The sequence below is a fragment of the Anarhichas minor genome, unplaced genomic scaffold, assembly GCF_050575085.1.
Source record: "Anarhichas minor isolate MPS153535 unplaced genomic scaffold, ASM5057508v1 ptg000004l, whole genome shotgun sequence".
Taxonomy (NCBI): domain Eukaryota; kingdom Metazoa; phylum Chordata; class Actinopteri; order Perciformes; family Anarhichadidae; genus Anarhichas; species Anarhichas minor.
Window position 1 is genome coordinate 13939862 of NW_027466450.1, and position 17639 is coordinate 13957500.

A 17639-nucleotide genomic window follows, 5' to 3' on the forward strand; every position below is an offset into this window, starting at 1 on the left:
ACAACAAATAAGCTAACTTGCTGATGTTTGCCAAGCCCCCAGAAGCGGGACAGGGTTTTGAAGTTTCATGTGATGCCATGGGGCCAAAAAATACATTTTTTAAGGTAAATCAACTTCTCAGTACACTTTAATAGCCCTTATGTAACTCATTAGGTCCTAAAAGTTGTGACTAATCGCCGAATCCAGAGTTATTTTCCTTCCTAGACCGAGAACCCAGGCTGGACCGAGGGCTAATGACGGGTTAATGGAAACACTAGTGCGCTTGCTCTGTGGGCCCATGGATGCTAAAGATCGCGGGAAGATCCACGTAATTTCATCTAAATTTTAGACTTAAATGTCAAACTTTTTTTCTAACGCTGTATGCAGTTCTCTTTATACATCTATAATGTTTACAATGTTCACTATTTGAGTTAGTCACGTTAGTACGCTAACATTTGCAATCTAGAACTAACTACAGAGTAGCTGAAGCTGATGGGAATGTCATTCGTTTTTTTAGGTGTTTGGTCCCATGTGGCACGAGACAAAAGTTAATACAGTTCATAGTGGTTGAGACATTTCACTGAAAACCACAAATAACCAACCTCTTGGTGGCGCTAGAGGGAAAATAAGATGATCAACAAAGTCATTACAACACATCCTCTGGGAACCATGAATGTCTGAACACAATGTCATGGCAATCCAGCTGATAGTTGTTGAGATATATTTAGCCATGCGGCTTTAGTGGCTAACCGCTCAGCTCTGACATCACATATTGGGGCGTGGCCAGAAGCACAACATGCTTGATAATTTGAACCCAGAACAGAAAACTGAGCAGAAATCACTCTTCGCACTCCAAACGAATTATGAGAGGCGTATAACAACACACTTGCTTCACTCACAAAACCTCCACGTCTTAACAGCTCCATATTGTCTCATTCCTCCAGACAATAGATATTTAGCCATGAACAGCTACTGTGGTTTTCACCCGTCAATCTTTATTCTTAAATCAAATTTAGATATTTTCACTTTTTTCACACAGGCAGTGCTCCTCTGAGCCTCTAATAAAATCATAAAACACTTTCACCACGGCGAATGGACCATGACGCTGCTAAGAAGCTGTTATCTGATGAATGTCGTCACTTTGAATGTGGTATTTTCATTGTCAGTTGTAAACATAAGGTCAAGTGGCCCTTTGAGGGCCACTGAGGGGCCACTGAGCCAGCTGCTGTGTTTAAACAGTCTGAACCCTCGTTGTCACTGCACTGTTGATCTGCCACAGTCAGATACAGTGGTGAGTTCGCCGTGGAGCGCCATCAGGCGATTTCAGGCACTTCATCTTGGTCCTCCTCCTTTTCCTCCCCAGGCCCCGCCCCTGCAACGGTTACCAAAGCAACAAGTCAGTGCATTGAGAGTTACAGTTTGGTAAATGTTTGGGAATGATGTCATGTACGTACCGTTCCAGGACAGGTGGACGGGTGACTTGTCGTCTTGGGGTTCATCAGGAGGGGAGTTCTGTGATTGGTCGGAGGTGTGTCCGTCAGGGACACTGTGACTGGGCGAGGCATTTGATTGGATGTCTGAGTTGACATTAGACTCCACTTCCTTTTGTTCCTCTTGCTCCTTATTGGCCAGCTCTGTTCACAACACAGACACATTTAAGTTACAGGAAATAAGAGAAAGAGTCACATTGATTCCATATCTACAAGAGGGAACATGTGATGTATTGTGTGTGTGTGTGTGTCTGTGTTTGCCTGCGTGCGTACCGTGCACGGACAGCTCTTTCCATCTGTCCTTGTTGCTGCCGATGACGCCGGATAGGTGGGTCTTCAGAGCCGGCAGGTCGATGGCTGTCAGCGAAAAGTCCATCTGTCCATCATCGCTGTTCCCATAGCGACCGCTACTGTGTCTCTGCACCGACTCCACGGTGACCGAACCACTTCCTGTTAGACTGGAACAAAGCAGAGTTACGGACCACGGGGCTTATGGAGGGTCAGAACCAATGGAGCCCCACATAAGTGATATAGTCACATGTTCTATATATTTTGTCCAATCATATGAGACAATCGAACAACTATGAAGTCCATGTAAACTGGTTTAGGCCCAATTATAAGTGATCTGTAGTTGCAGCCTCACGTCAGCTGACACATATCTTAATCAGTTCCACAGTTTGGGAATCACAATCTGGAGAGAAAATTGATATTCTAACACAGTTGCTAATATTTTGGACTGATGATTCAATGAGCAGAGTGTCGTGTTCGGTCCCGTTTTTTAAAACCCATCGTTACGTCTATTACACTTGTGGGGAATGTTTTTTGCCTTGAAGTGGAACTTTGATTATTTTTATGTTCTGCAGCAGTAGTAGTAGTAGTAGAAGTACCTGGACTTCCTGTTTCCAGTCTCTCTGGCCTTCCTGTCCTCTTCTATCAGAGGACCGATCACTTTCTCTGTCGTGTCGATCAGAACGCTGAAAGTCGGCTCCACGATGAAGTCTATGAAACCTGCAACCAGAGAGGGAGACATGATGGAGAGAAGAGGGAAGAGAAAAGGTCAAAGGATGGAGGAGTAGAAAGACAGTACAAATGATAAACATTAGTTCCTCTTCTTTCTAGAATTTGATAATCAAACCAATCACTTCAGAGAGCAGATAATGATATCAGTTCTTCAAACCACCAGCAGGCGTCACTGTTGATCTAAAGTAAATATACACTAAGAACCTCCTGTCATGAGTCAATGATACAGTGCTAGTATCTGCTACTAGTTAATGGTACTCCTCAGCTGCAGTGGTCCTTAGGTATTATTGGTTGATGGTTGATCTTACCTATCTGTGATTGGGCGATCATGGTGGCTTTGCGGTCACACAGAGGAGAGAAAGGAAGGCCGAGTTCCACTTCTTTGTCTCCCTGGAAGAGACACAGTCACCAAGGCAACATGAACATCGCAAACTCAAATCAGCTGTGTGGTATTTACATCCCCTCTAGAATGATAAATACAGTGAAGCAAAGAGTGTCAATTCAAGCAGTCCTGTAAGAGATATACGTGCTGCATTGTTAGGATTAGTTTGACCGATAGAAAACATGACGATACCATTAACACATAGTCATGATAGTCCCATGTTGGTGTAGAGATTCTGGGGCACAAGCACTCACACAAAACAATGTATATCAGGGCAAGCTGCAGGGCCTTTTTACATGGATCATTTTGAGTCGCACCGAAAGAAACCACTTAAAACTTCCATAGCTGTGTATGGGATCTACTGTCAGGTCAACATCATAAACCAGAATTATTCTTCAACATTAACAGTCCAGACTTGACAACAATTAACAAACCTTCACAATGCTTTACATAGTCCAAACCTCAAAATGATTACAAATAAATTGAATTAATTCTAAGAAAAAGACACAAATTATCCCATTTTAAAAGCTGGAACCAATGTTTGTCTATGTGTGTGTGTGTGTGTGTGTGTGTGTGTGTGTGTGTGTGTGTGTGTACCTGTCTAAAGAACTCCTCCATCAGACTGTGAGTCCAGCGGTAGTGCAGCGGCCAGGCTTTGGCTGGATGACTGATGTCTGCAGCGTGAAGCATCAGAGACAAAACCTTCACTTTGTCGAGACTGGAGAGACGGAACAAAAACAGTTTAATTTAAAAGTCATTCAATAATAAACTGTAAAAGCGAAACTTCTCATGAGTTTGACAGGAGAACGTCGACGTCTTCCAATTACTTTAGCAAAACTTGAGCGATAAATGGTTGAGTGAATCTTCTGCTGCATGGAAAAGGAGAAAAAACTGCGAACGCTACACCTCCGTATGTTAATGGAGCAGTTTTTTAACTGGTACAGTTCCCCAGCTGCTGCATCAACACAAGCAGAACCAGTGAGTTGACAAGCTGATGACAGCGTCTTCCCCAAAATCTCATCCAAGCGTGAGCAGAGAAGCGGGACAGCTGCCCCCCCCCCCCCCCAGCTCCACAGCTCCACTCCAGCAGGGCTGACACGCAGAGAAGGGAAGCGGGACTCTGGTGAGACTCAGTACTCTTCCTGTGAAAGCCCTACGGGGATGCACCAGACCAGTCTGGTTCAGCAGCCTGCAGGACCTTATGTTGGCCGTTTCAACAAACTCCCACTGATGATCTTCATCAGATGGACCAGCCACACTCAGTCTGCCACGATGCACTGTTTCAAGTCTTCTAAAGCATATAATACGGCATTCAAATGTAATTATCTGCCTTAAAAGGTATTAGTGGGATGAAACGATGATTTCGTCTTGAATGATAGAACTATTGAATGAGTCAAGTCCAGGCCTGATGGGAGGATGGGAGGACTATACAAAGAAAAATAAAAGTGCAACTGACTCCAGAAATTATGGCAGATTTTTCATGTTCTAAGAAACCATTTCTTAATGCTCTCAAGACTTTTTTTCTGTTATTATTTTCTCTTATTAATTCTAATTTGTAACTGTATTATTAATATATTGTTATACAAAACATGCATGTTATCAAACAATTTCCTTTCCCTTATGTGTCATATGATAATGTTTTTCGTGAATCTCTTCTTAAGCAGTAGATTATAATCAGCAGTATGATGTCGTAGCTAAAACATAAACACACATGTATGTTGGCTGAAGGTTAGAGGTTAGAGGTAATGGCTGCAGCACTGACCTGTCTGTCTGTGTCAGGGTGTTCCTCATGGTCTTGATCTGCTGGAAGTGACAGGACATGTCTGTGGACATCACCATCTCTATCACCAGAGCCCTCAGCTCCCTGCCAACGATCAATACACATAATCAGTGACCAATCGCCACGACGAGTGTTAACTCTTCAGTGATGTGTGATCTGTGTGCGTAACCTCCAGTCGTCCTTGTTCAGGTTGACCAGGATGTTCATGTCGTCCTCTGCCATCAGCCGGTAGGCGGCGCTGACGTGATGGTTCTCCAGCACCGACCTGTCGTTGTACAGAATGGCCACCTCCGACCTGACAGACGGACACAACATCCTATCAGACGCTTTCATATACGGAGGCTCCAACAACTATGTTTATGTTCTTTGTTATTCTCCTGGTTTAGAGATCCACTCTCACTTTTTTTTGTGTGTGGAGACATTTATCAGTCAAATCTTATTGAAAATCCAATATTTTATTTTTGTCCGGTGTTGACTATGATGCACAGTCGACCTCTTTTGTTCAAATATTTCAATAACTATTTGATTGATTGCCATGAAATTGGTACAGATACCCATTATGCCCAGAAGATGAATCCTACTGACTTTGGTGATCCTCTGACTTTTCATCTAGCGCCATGCCCATGTACTGCTGAATGTCTGTTAACAATGTTCAATAAAGAGTCGAAAATAATAATTATTAAAAAATAATTAGATTAATATAACCATGTCCACATTACCTGGTGTGGATGTGGAAGTTGTTGGTGGTTCCTGTGTGTTCGAAGTCGTGAATTGCTGCAGCAAAAACCATCGCAAGAATCTCCAGCTCGCTGAGCCAGTGCTGCACACACACACACACACATACATACATACATACATACATACATACACACACACACACACACACACACACACACACACACACACACACTGTTAGCTGAGTGAGATAATTAATTCACTGTGCAGAGAGAAAATAAACAGATGGTGAAACACTGTCCAGTGACGAAGTGATGTCACAGCGTGTGTGTGTGTGTGTGTGCGTGTGCTTGTGTGTGTGTGTGTTACCATCAGTCCAGTGTGCAGCATCAGGAAGTGGGCGGTCTGAGTGACATCGGCGGCGTGGATCAGGTTGTGGTAGGGGTTCCTGTGTTTGCTGTAGCCGTTCTCCAGAGCTTCAACAAACTGCACCAGAGCCTGCACCGGGATCTGAACACAGTACCAGAGGTAGTACATCGAGTACAGGTACTACGAGTACTACACCGCGTCTATGTGGATACTCAAACATTCTGGATCAAAGATATCTAGTAGCTCGGCTGACTTTGAGGCAGGTGGATCATGATCATTTTTCTAGGGGGTTCTAGGCGGGCTATGTGCTGGACTATCTCAGCTGGGTGAAGTAACTTCCTGGAAACACACAACCACCTAGTACAAATATAGCAATTCATTGCTGGTTCTGTTTTTTGTTCATAAAGAGATCTGCACACCTAGGTCCAGCCAGGCTGACATGAGTCCAACCCCACAGGTGTTAACTTTATAAAGCTGTGTGTACCCTGAACCTGTTGATGAGGTCATAGCGGTTCAGCAGGTCGTAGACCAGGAACTTGAGGGCGTGGTCTCCGGTGCCCTCGTGGAAGGAAAAAACGTCAAACGACCAGTGATCTACTTCCTGTAGAAACAACAAGTAAGATTCAGACATTTACCAACATGTCATATGGGACAATGCAGATGCAGCAGGCTGTCTGGGCATCGTTCAGTGTGATTCAATGTAATGTAGCATTTCTGTCAGTAGAGGGCAGTGTGATTATAATGTTTGCTGACATTGGAAGGAGGTGAAACAGCATTATACAATTATATTAATGATTATAATTATTCATTAGGTCATAATTACATTGTACGTTGTCTCTGATTTAGTGTTTTGTGACAGTGTTGTTCTATTTCTATTCTTTCCGTTTGTGTTTTACATCATGTGAGAAGCATAAATAAGATTTGTCTGCAGAGTATTTATTGTTTAATCTAATTTGTTCCTGAGTTTGTACAGGAAGCCCTGAGATGGAGACGTATGTCATTACATACACACCGCTGAAAACACATTTTTCTTTCCCCACCTCTTCCTTCCTTCAATTGCTTCTCCGTCTCTTCTCCATCTCTTCATTTTCCTCTCAACCCCTCTCTTTTCCTTCCATTCCTGCTCCTCCAACCTTTCCTTCTCTGCCTTCTCCTCTCCTTCAATTACTTCTCCTTTCCTCTTCTACCTCCTCCTTTTTGTCTCAATATTTTCCTGTCCTTCTTTATCTCCTCTTCTCCTGCTTTAACCTCCTTTTCTACCTCCTCTTCCTTCCCTATTACGTTCTCTCCCCCACCACCACCTTAGATCTGTATCTGCTTTTTTCCTTCTTTCCTACTTTCTACTTTACTTCCCTACCTCTTATTTTCGTCCTCTTCCATCCCCTCCTTTTCATCTCTACCTTTCCCTACATTTTCTTTCCTACCCCCTAATTGTGGTCTCTTACTTTTCCTTCTCTGCTTACTCATGTCCTCACTCATTTATTTTTCTACCTCATTATTCGCCTCTCCATGTAATTTACCTTTTCTGCCTCTTCCTTTAGATCCTTTTTTCCTTTCTTTCTCTTTCTTCTCTTTTTCTTCCAAAACTCCCACTATTCTTCTTTACCTCTTATGTTCCTTTCCTACCTCGTCTTCGTCTCATTTGTTCCTTCTGTACCTCCTACTTTCCTTATTCTTCTTCCTTCTTTTGGTCTCCTACTTTCCTTCCCTTCCACCACCTTTCCTTCCCTATCTCCTCCTTTCCTATTCCACCTCTTCATCATCTCTCTACCTCTTTCTGAAATGATGGCAGAAGCATAAAGGATTTGAGCCATCCAAACAATGGCCTTTTGTGGTCAGGGAAGCGTTTCTGCGGTCAAAGAGCCGGAGCGGAGAGATTAAAGAGGAGCCACATCCCTCGGGGCATCTGAATCCTGAACGAGGACACGGCCAAGACTCCTGACAGACTACACCTCTCATGTTACCTCACCATTCCCCTGCATCCCTCTTCATCTGCACCATATTTCATATTTGCACAGCAGAGTAGTTTATCTTTGTTGTATTGTTTCATTGTGCATATTGTCTTGAGGTGCATATATTTTACTGGAGAGACAACAAATAATTTCACTGCACAATGTACAAATATGTTGAGTAGGTGACAAATAAAACTTGACAGCTTCCTTCCATTCTCTATTCTCCATTCTCCTCCTTTTCTTTTCTTCCCTTTCCAGCTCTTTCTTTCCTCTGCTTACTTCTCTCCTTCCAACATTTCTTTATCTACCTCTTAACCTTCCTTCCATGCTTCCTTAATCCTTTTTTATTCTTCCCTTCTCTTGTCTGCCTCCTCCTTTCCTTTCAAGTTTCTGGAGAAAACAAAACTGTCAGAATAAGAGCTGACTGATGTATATTTTTTAAATGAATAACAAAATGATGCCACTTCCTGCAGATGGGGTTTGCATTAATGAAACAGTTTATACCTTCAGAGCTGTCAAAGCCGTGGGAGGGTAGGTCAGACCAGCCATGTTGGACGTCCGTCTGTACATCCTAATGTCACACACACACACACTGGTAAAAATCTCTCACTTATATGCAGACAGTTGCATGCATATACAAACACCCCTCGCGCAGACCTCCGGTCGCCCTCCTCCACAGTCTGTGACCAGGATGGATTGTCCGTCGTCATGGTAACCGCGTTCTAAACACAGACAGCGAGCGCCGCCTCGGTGCAGCAGATATTCTTTTGATTTCATGCGTCATTAAAGCTGCCGCAGATGAACTGATAACGTTCTATGTCATCGCGAATAATGTACACTCTAATGACATTAGACCTCACGGTTTCCCTTTAAGATCTCCATCTCCAGCTCGCTGGCACGCTAACATCGTTACACTTCAGGTTCAACCTTCTAATCGCATCTGCGGTGAAGTCGGGCCGGATGCGTTCTGATGTTTATTTTGAGCAAGTTGATGATTGTTTTTTTCTGTTTCGTCTTCAGGTGCTCCAGATTCCTGCTCAAGACAAAAATAACTCTGAGAACATTTCAAAGTGTTCCTCTTCTGTTTGAGGCTATCATCTGTCTGGACTTTGAGGAGTCACAGTTTTATTAATACAATGCGTTACACGGCCTTATGCGATTGTTGAACATGTGATTTTAAAACCACGGGCATTAATCTGCTGCTCTAACAGCTTCCATTTTTTATGGTTTCAGTCTTTCCACAAGGTGTTGAAACTGCTGCAGGGATTTGCATTAGCATGAGTGAGGTTCAACACTGATGTTGGGTGATGAGGTCTGGCTCACAGTCAGCCTAGTGGTGTTGGTAAGGCTGTGAGGTCAGGGCTCTGTGCAGGCCAGTCAAGTTCTTCCACATCAAACTCAGTTTTCTCCCATTTCTTTATGGAGCCGGCTTTGTGCACGGGGGGGGCAAAGGGACAAACACAAACTCAAAGTTGGAAGCACACCATTTTCTAAAATGCCACTGTATGCTGCAGCTTTAAGGTTTCACTTCACTGGAACAAAGGGACCCCAAACTGGGAAAAACAGACCCTCACTAAAAGTGCATGTAGGGTGCATTTTTGCAGAGTTGGTAGTTAAGTTGTGTGGAGGTTGAAAATGTGAGCTTCATGTTTGCATTGTTTCCCTAAATCTCTACAACGGAGATGACGGATGCAAAGTTTGCATGACTCATGAAGTCACAATAGCTGCATTTTATGTAAGCTACATAACTTAGATATGAATGTTGAATATGTTTTTTACCTTTCTACAAATATCCCAGCTTGCACTGCATGGACGATGCTCCTGAATCTCGGCTTCTCCTCAGGGCGACGCTTGGCCACGCCCATCTTCCTGGTGAAGGTGCATGCCAGCCAGTCACGTACCTCGCTGGGCACCGACTCCGCCTGCAAGTCGCTGAGCTCGTCCTCGGTGTCCAACAGACGCCTGCGGGACAGAAAGACACACCCGTCAGTCACAGCTGGGACAACCAGTGACGGGGGATTTACTTCTACACGTCCATTCATCTGTTTGTCAGTCTATCGCTCCTACTTGGTCTCATCAGTGTACACAGTGTCCAACATGGCAGCAGCGAGCTCCAGGTTCCTGCGGAGTTCCTGCAGGTCCACGACACCCCGGTCCATCTGCTCCAGGACCCCCTTCAGCCTGATGACACAAGCACACACAGGTCGCACACAGAGCACATACAGTATGTGCTCACAAATCATCCAAAGTGTATAATCACTGATCAGTTACAGAGGCACAAAAATGTCTCCGTTATTAGTGATGTGATTTGATTTACTGGAGATTTGTAGTTTGTGTCATTTGGTCCAGGTGGAGATGAATTTGTTGACTGGTATGTGTGTTAGTAAAACTTTTTTCTCTGTTTTATCCGTCCAATAAGCTTCATTCAAACTTGGCACATATACAGTTTGTTCCAGAGGTAAGAGAAGCTCATTCAAAAGAACGACAACACTAAACACAGCCTTGGAATAGAGACTTTTTCATCAGTATGTTGTGGCTTGTTTCGTGTGTTTAGTTAAAAAAAACTAATCTTTTCCAAGTTTTAGCTGCCTTTAGCAATGACCGATTCCCATAATCCCTTGACAAGCATGGGCTAAACGCCACGCCTTGACAGATGAGATGAGACCAGGGGCCATGTCTGTAATATCAGCGGGACAGAGAGGAGAGAACACTGTCGAAATATTTAGACAGCAGTAATCTAGAAAATAGGGAAATAAATGACTTCAGGAGAGAGTGTTGGTGGGTTTTATAGATAAGGAAAAAACACAGTATTAAGTAAGTTTTTTTCATGGGAGCTGTAGCTGTTCTCTGTGCCCACAAAGTAGGCTACTTGTTGTTTAACTTTGTTAAAATCACGTATAGGTTTCAGTTGTTTACAGCAGGATGTCGATTTGTCTTCGATCGTGGAAAGTAAAATGCTGACTGAGAGATTGCAGTCAGTTACAGAAACTAATGGAACAGATGCCAGCCCAGATATGACGTCATGATTTTTGGCTCTCTCTGCCATGAAAGGTTAGTTGGAGAGCTACTGTAGCTGGCCGTGTCACCGGGAACATCCCCCGGCTACCCTGTGAGTGCTCGTCATCCACAAAAGCCAACTAGATGACTTGCTGTGTGCCATTTAAAGGAAACTAGCTAGCTCGGTTACTAACCATACCGAAACACATTTGTACCATCGTGTCTCACACCTAACTGCAGACTATTCCTCTTTTGCAGAGCTGTTTACACTCCAGCAGCTCATGATGATGTAGATATTTTGGGAGCACTGACAAGATGACTTGTTATTGGTCACTGGCTCAAGTTCTCATTTTACCCGTTCACTGTTTGTCCTTAGAAACAGGGATGAGTTTGGCTGCTATTATCTGCAGCAAAATAGCACAGCCAGCCATTATTTAAATGAGAGCTTGTCAGTCTCATCAAGCTGGACAATACCTGTGCCCCAAAATGGACCAGCAGGAAATCATTTAGTTCCAGCTGCTATCTTCATCTCATCTTAGCCATGTCATGCTGAGCTGTCTGAGCTCACTGTTGCCAGATTTCAGTCAGCAAATCACAGCCCTGAACTCGCCCACACAAAACTATTATTACCTGCCCACTTCAATAAAAAGGTAGCCGGATTTGGAGACACTGTCTGAGCTGCTGTTTTGGGCTCAGAGTGCGGAGAGCTCAGGTACACCGGTAAAAACTTGAAAAAAAAAATTTATACTCATATCATATTTGTGTAAACTCAAAAGCCTACTCCATGTTTGACCTTTTATAGCAGAAATCTGAGTGGACACACTTTAAAAGGTCAATGACAAAGAGTTAGAGTTCAAATCATGTAAACTTCAAATGCAGCGGAAAGCTAGAACATCTGTAAGATGCTGCTGCACTGTGCTGTTCTTCTCCTCTGTAATGTTGTTCACTGTAGCGTCCTCCGTCGTGATGTATAGATTAACACACCTCAACGTAGAGCTATAGTGGTCTGCAGGAATCCTCTCTGCAGACTTCATACACCTGCTAACTGACAGAAGGAAGCGCCGATCTTCATACTTTGCACCCACACAGCTGCTGTCCCGTTCACACCACAGAACCAGAACACGAAAAATCTGTTTCCTCCAGATGGACACATGACACCCAGCCTCCTGTCAATCAGCTGACTCCCACAGTAAGCAATGGGAGTCTCCTCCCGGAAATAAACACGTTGCCATACAGATGACTGCCACTCAATACTCGCTGCGTCTTCCCCTTTTGTACAGTTTGAGACCCAAACTTTTGTATTAATAAATGGACTTTGAGGTTGTTTTTCTTCCACAGCAATGTAATTACTTTTGAAGAAATATGATCTCTATATGTTATTGCTTGCAGACACTGAGGGGGTATGAGGCAGCATTCTGTAATCCAAAGAGTGCTCGTATATATTCATCTATTAGCTACCGTACGGTCCTGGTATTTAAACTGGTGGACGGATGAATAGCCGGATGGACGGATGGACGTGTTTTACGCTGAGCTGTGGACGTGTTTTTGCTGTGCAGGACGGTTCGAATGTTTACAACGGAGGAAGCTGAGGACGGGGAGACATAAAGACTCTGCCGCTGCGGCCCGGGCATCGTGCCGTCGCCACGGTTACAAAAACACCTTCCTGTAAACTGGATGAAATCTGTTTTAGTTGCCATGGTTACAGCCGGAGTCAGACAGGGAGACGGAGCGAGGGAGAAATAAAAGTTCAAGACTGCAGACATTCGAGCATTTTATCTTCCTGGGGGAAAAAAAGAAAAAAAAACAATTGCTTCACTTCTGTTGGGAACAGTAGATTATCATCATTAGCAGCAGGATCATTATCTGCTGCTCTCAAGTGAAATTCATTAGAAAGTCTGGCGTCAAGTTGTTTGATTGCTGATCACTATAAACTCAGTGAGTCAGCTTTTGTGTACCCAAAGGAGCAGATTCTCGCTAGTTGTATATACTATGCTGCCACATGACAAAGTATTTCATTTACAGAGTGATGTGTTTCCAACAGTGGAGGAAGGTAGTATACCATCCATCTTGGCAGTGACGACACAGTCATACTCTAAAAATGAGGAAAGTTGGGTATTTTAAAGTGGGGGACGAAGGGGCTTGAGTGGACATATGAGGAACGCGGTTTTAATCTCTCATCCCCGGAGGTTACCACTTGGATTAATATGAGGGGCCTGAGGTGATTAATGTGAGAGGAAAGAAGAAGAAACAAAGTTCTGATACACATCTGTTTTCAGTTTCTGGACTTTTCTCTTTTTTCTGAAATATTGAATAATTTGACCTCTTTGGGCCTCAAACGAAACCAATGTCTCTTTGAACTGATAACAACTCATAGTGTGTGTGTGTGTGTGTGTGTGTGTGTGTGTGCGTGTGCGTGTGTGTGTGCGTGCGTGTATCTTACCTCTGCGATGCACATTTGTACTTCTGCCTGTAAACAAAAACAGAAACAGAATAGTCACTCAAATGAATAAATCCTCATCATCAAAAAAGTTTCCTCATCATACATGTAAACTGATTAAAGCATAAACTGACAGTGATCAGGTGGTCGGAGCCAAACCCTCAGGAACATGTTTGACTAGTGGCCACAGTCCGTAGTAGTGCAGGTCACATGACGCACACTGGCCCAAAATAACTTTCCACAAACGCAATCAGGCTAGCGGCAAACGGTGCAAACAGAGCTAACAGTGTTAATCTGGGGGTCGGGTGGGTGCTGCGCTTCTGCGAACGATGCTGTGGTTCAATACAGCGTTGTGAGCGTTAACCGCCGTATGAGAGCAGTGCAGGGCGGCAGAGATTAGCTAGCCAGTGGGGCACCGGCTACGTCAAACAAAGCACAGAGAAGCTCGGACTACAATACACACACATATAGAGGGAGAGCAACTTCAAACTCTGCTCAGGATGCCATATCATATATCTTGACATAGCAATTAGTTGCTTGCTGCTATATTGATGCTGCCTTGCACGGCACCTGGATTCTCGCAATGTCACGAGATCACGCGATATTCGTAAGATCACATATCACAAAAAAATCCATCTTGTCAGGCTTCAAGTGACACGTTTGTTCAAAACAACAATGGCTCCTAAAGAGGTTAGCGTAGATGCTTCAATAGCATCAGTTATATCAGAGGTGGAGAGTATTTCTTCATTGGAAGAAAAGCAAAGAATGGCACTTCAGGCTTTTCTTCATGGAAAAGATATTTTCGTTATTCTCCCAACTTGTGAGAGTTTCATTGACAGATGGTTCATCAAAGCACCTGCCAAGTATTCTTTTTTTTTAAGTCCCTGCCCTTTTGATGACGGTCTCTCAGAAGGTTCTGTGTAGCAAACCATCTGACTAGTCCGGTTAAAGCCCTGAATCTTTCACCTTTAAATGTGCAAACCCAATACTTTTCCACAGATTGAGTTTAGATAAGATCCAAAGGAAAGAATATTGAAGTCAAAAGCTGGTTGTAACTATTATCCTTATTCTTACACGTAGAGCAGGGGGCTGAGACTCCAAACATAAAGCCAACAAAACACCAGAGGTATGCATCCATCATGGTAAATGGACTGTACTTATATAGTGCTTTCCTAGTCTTCGGATTCACACACATTGATACACTGATGGCAGGGGCTACCATGCAAGGTGCCACCTGCCCATCAGGACTCTCACTGATCATCGTGCCCATTCATACACAGAAGGCACAAACTTCGGGAGCAATTTAGGGTTAAGTGTCTTGCCTAAGGACACATCGACATAGACTAGTGGAGCCGGGGATGGAACCGCCGATCCTCTGACTGAAGGACGACCTTGCTCTACCGGCGTTATGGGCGACTGAGCCACAGTCGCCCATAACGCTGTGGTGGAGCCATTACATGGCTCACTGGTAAATCTTGGACCAATGATGAAGCCCCTGTGGTGAGTAAATATGTAAAGCAGAAGTTGATGAGCTCCATTTGGTCTGAAATGAGCCAATCCCAGCTCTGGGATCTGATCCCGGAGGCTATATCTCAGCTCTGACCCGTCTCCGCTCTGAAATGTGACAGCGGGATTATTGTTATTTCACACTGGCCTGCGTGGGCAGTTCAACACTGAATTACAAAGCAGGGTATACGGGGGGGTGAGCAGCGCCAGCCTGCAGGCTGCATTGTGTTTTCTAAAAAACAAAAAACAAAAGCATGCTGCAGCAGCAACAGTGACAGGTGAGGACAGAGATAGTTTCTGGAGGAATGACTCACCACTCTGTCATGACTTTTCCAGGCTGACGCCTTCAGTGAGAGAATTTGCATTTTTATTTTTTTCTTCCTCTTGTGTTTTTCCTTTCTCTACTTTCCTCCTTGTGCCGATATGTTTTGTACTGTCACCTCGCACATTTTCTTCCCTGCGTCCCTGAGCGTTATTAGTACTGAGCATGTACAGAATATTTTATTCTTAGACGCTTTATTTCTCCGCATGCCTGTTTTGTGATGCACCACCGCAGGGTGCGTTTCGCGCTTTTTTAGTGGCTAAGTCTACACCGCCTACATCAAGACCAAGCGTCCTGGCCGGAAGAAAAAGCAGAGCATCCATTCAAATGCAGCAGTCTGTTATTAAACCAACTGCAAAACACACACACATAAATATATAAATACATGAAAACAACTTGTATTCTATTGTTTTAGAGTCAAACTTTGGCAGTTAAATGTTGCTGTAAATGCATGAGAACATATAAGACTGCAGAGTACATATCTACTGAAGGCATTAGACTGGTTACCACTATTTCTAAACTAGACAGACTGGTTTCGACCCCGGTGTTTGTGGCTCTCTATGTTATCTAGTCTCATTCATTTAAATACAGGCAATTTCAGGTGACTGGATATAAAATCTAGTTATTCAGTTTTTTTCTACTGTAGTCGCTGAACTGTATCAGCTGGTTTCTGTTCTATTTTACGCTTCACAAAACAGTCTGATGAACTCTCCAGTTCCCACTTTTACTTTTATTTTCCCCTCTTCCATCTCATGGTTTCATCACTCTCTCTCACCAAATCAAATTTAAAAGATTGATTTAAAAAAAACACACAACGCTTAAAAAAGATTAGATACGAAATAATAAGTTCTGAAAAAGACAGAAGGAAAACTGTGTAAAACACTAAATAAAGATAAATGAGAAAGATATCCGTCCCGTTGTCCTCAGCTGAAACGAGATGCTCTGCTGTTACCACGGAAACTAGGGAGGACGACAAAAAAAAACCTAATCTGTACTCTTAATTGTTTTCCCTCCAAACAGCAGAGACCTCTATTGTTTGTTGATCTGCATCCAGGGTTCATATCTATCTATCAGAAGAAGAATTAAAACGATCAATTGGGGTCAAATGAATAAAGACACAAGAGGGCACTTACTGGTTCAAGCACTACTTGCACCAAACACACACTGTTTGGTTGTTTTTCGTTGAAATTCGGCGGCTTCATTGGATTGAAACGTGGCACGCACACACGACAAACTAGCATTCTTAACATCTCTGTGGCTTTTTTATTGCAATAGAGCACTAAGAAAAGTTGTAGCTGCAGCGTTAAGCACCTTTTGCCTGAAGATGGAGCAGGTTTTAACACAGAAGAGTTGTTCTTTCTTTGCCCGTAGGATACTGTCAAGTGTCAACTGCTGGAAGTTGGCGTCTCAGTCGGATTCTTTGTGTCTGTGTGTTAGATGTTTCTGATCTAAATCTGGAAACGTATCTAACTTTGGACAGAATCTGATTCAGACAAGCTTCTTTGGTCTATTGAACTATTGAGCTTTTTGGCACATTCTGTTCAATAAAAAAACCCAAAGTAACAAAACAAGTATTCTTGTGGCGTCTGTACTGAGAGTAAGGTGTTGTCTCTCACACATTATGTGACATCCAGCAGCGCTGTAGGAGGCGACATGTCCACATCTGTCCTGACAAAGTGTGATAAATGTCCTGCTGCTTAGATTTCTGTTCCCATTTGTTGTTTTTTTGCAGAGACACAGTCTCTGCAATCAGGCAAATAGATTTAAGCCGCTTTACAGCAGCTGACAAAAAAGTCAACAAAAATCACACATTTTTGAACGACCCCTTTGAGTTGTTTCCGTTAAACCGGTTGCTGATCGTTTGCCACAGCATGCATTGGCTGCCAATCACACAGGAGTCTGAAACATGCCCTCTAGCTTCACTGTGATCATGATAGGCTAGCTAAAACTAAATACTATTGTGTTGTCGGCAAAATACAGAAGTGATTTGTCAGCCAGCCGACCTAACGCTAGCTCGCTGATCGGACAGGATGCGGCTGTTGAGATGGGACATTTGCTAAAGAGTCAAATCAAAGAGTCGGCACTTTTAGATCTGACATAATAATATTTTGCATTCATTCTTATGTGGAATGTTTGATGGTTTCTTGGTTGTTATAGCACCTTCATGGGGCCATGTTTGCTCACCCATTCTAAAACATACCCAGGCGCCCATGGATGGAAGCACTACCCAAAGTACTGACCTACGAGTGAAGCTATGTCAGTTTAGTAGATGAGCTTCTGTGTTGAATTCTGCATTTTTATTTTTACACCTTCAGTGTTTCTATCTCATTGAATCACTGCTGACAGATAACACATTCACTTGCCAATGTTTATTACAGGATTTGGCAAAATGAAACGCTTCTCTTGGCCTCAACTTCTTCAACCGACACACCAACTTCTGCTGGCAAATCCTTCGCTCTGCTGCCAGCTAGTTACTAATACAAGATGCTGTTTAGCAAGTAGGGTCTGTTAAACAGAAAGAGAATAGCCAAGGGGCATGCATTGGTGTGTGTGTGTGTGTGTGTGTGTGTGTGTGTGTGTGTGTGTGTGTGTGTGTGTGTGTGTGTGTGTGTGTGTGTGTGTGTGTGTGTGTGTGTGTGTGTGTGTGTGTGTGTGTGTGTGTGTGTGTGTGTGTGTGCGTGCGTGCGTGCGTGCGTGCGTGCGTGTGTGCGTGTGTGTGTTTTATGGAAA

The 17639-nt window shown here is 43.5% G+C and overlaps 1 protein-coding gene across 1 annotated transcript in view; it reads right to left on the reverse strand.

Moving 5' to 3' along the window:
• Positions 1-1292: 1292 nt before the first annotated feature.
• Positions 1293-17639, reverse strand: part of pde1a (phosphodiesterase 1A, calmodulin-dependent) — an 18706-nt gene continuing 2359 nt past the window's right edge. The window contains exons 4-18 of the mRNA XM_076104318.1: positions 13085-13111; positions 9715-9828; positions 9427-9609; positions 8152-8218; positions 6180-6296; positions 5696-5836; positions 5371-5471; positions 4821-4946; positions 4634-4735; positions 3469-3589; positions 2798-2879; positions 2357-2477; positions 1743-1927; positions 1434-1613; positions 1293-1351 (exon numbers count right to left, since the gene is read on the reverse strand). Of these exons, the coding sequence (XP_075960433.1) occupies positions 1293-1351; positions 1434-1613; positions 1743-1927; positions 2357-2477; positions 2798-2879; positions 3469-3589; positions 4634-4735; positions 4821-4946; positions 5371-5471; positions 5696-5836; positions 6180-6296; positions 8152-8218; positions 9427-9609; positions 9715-9828; positions 13085-13111 (1726 nt within the window). The remainder of the gene's footprint in view (positions 1352-1433; positions 1614-1742; positions 1928-2356; positions 2478-2797; positions 2880-3468; positions 3590-4633; positions 4736-4820; positions 4947-5370; positions 5472-5695; positions 5837-6179; positions 6297-8151; positions 8219-9426; positions 9610-9714; positions 9829-13084; positions 13112-17639) is intronic.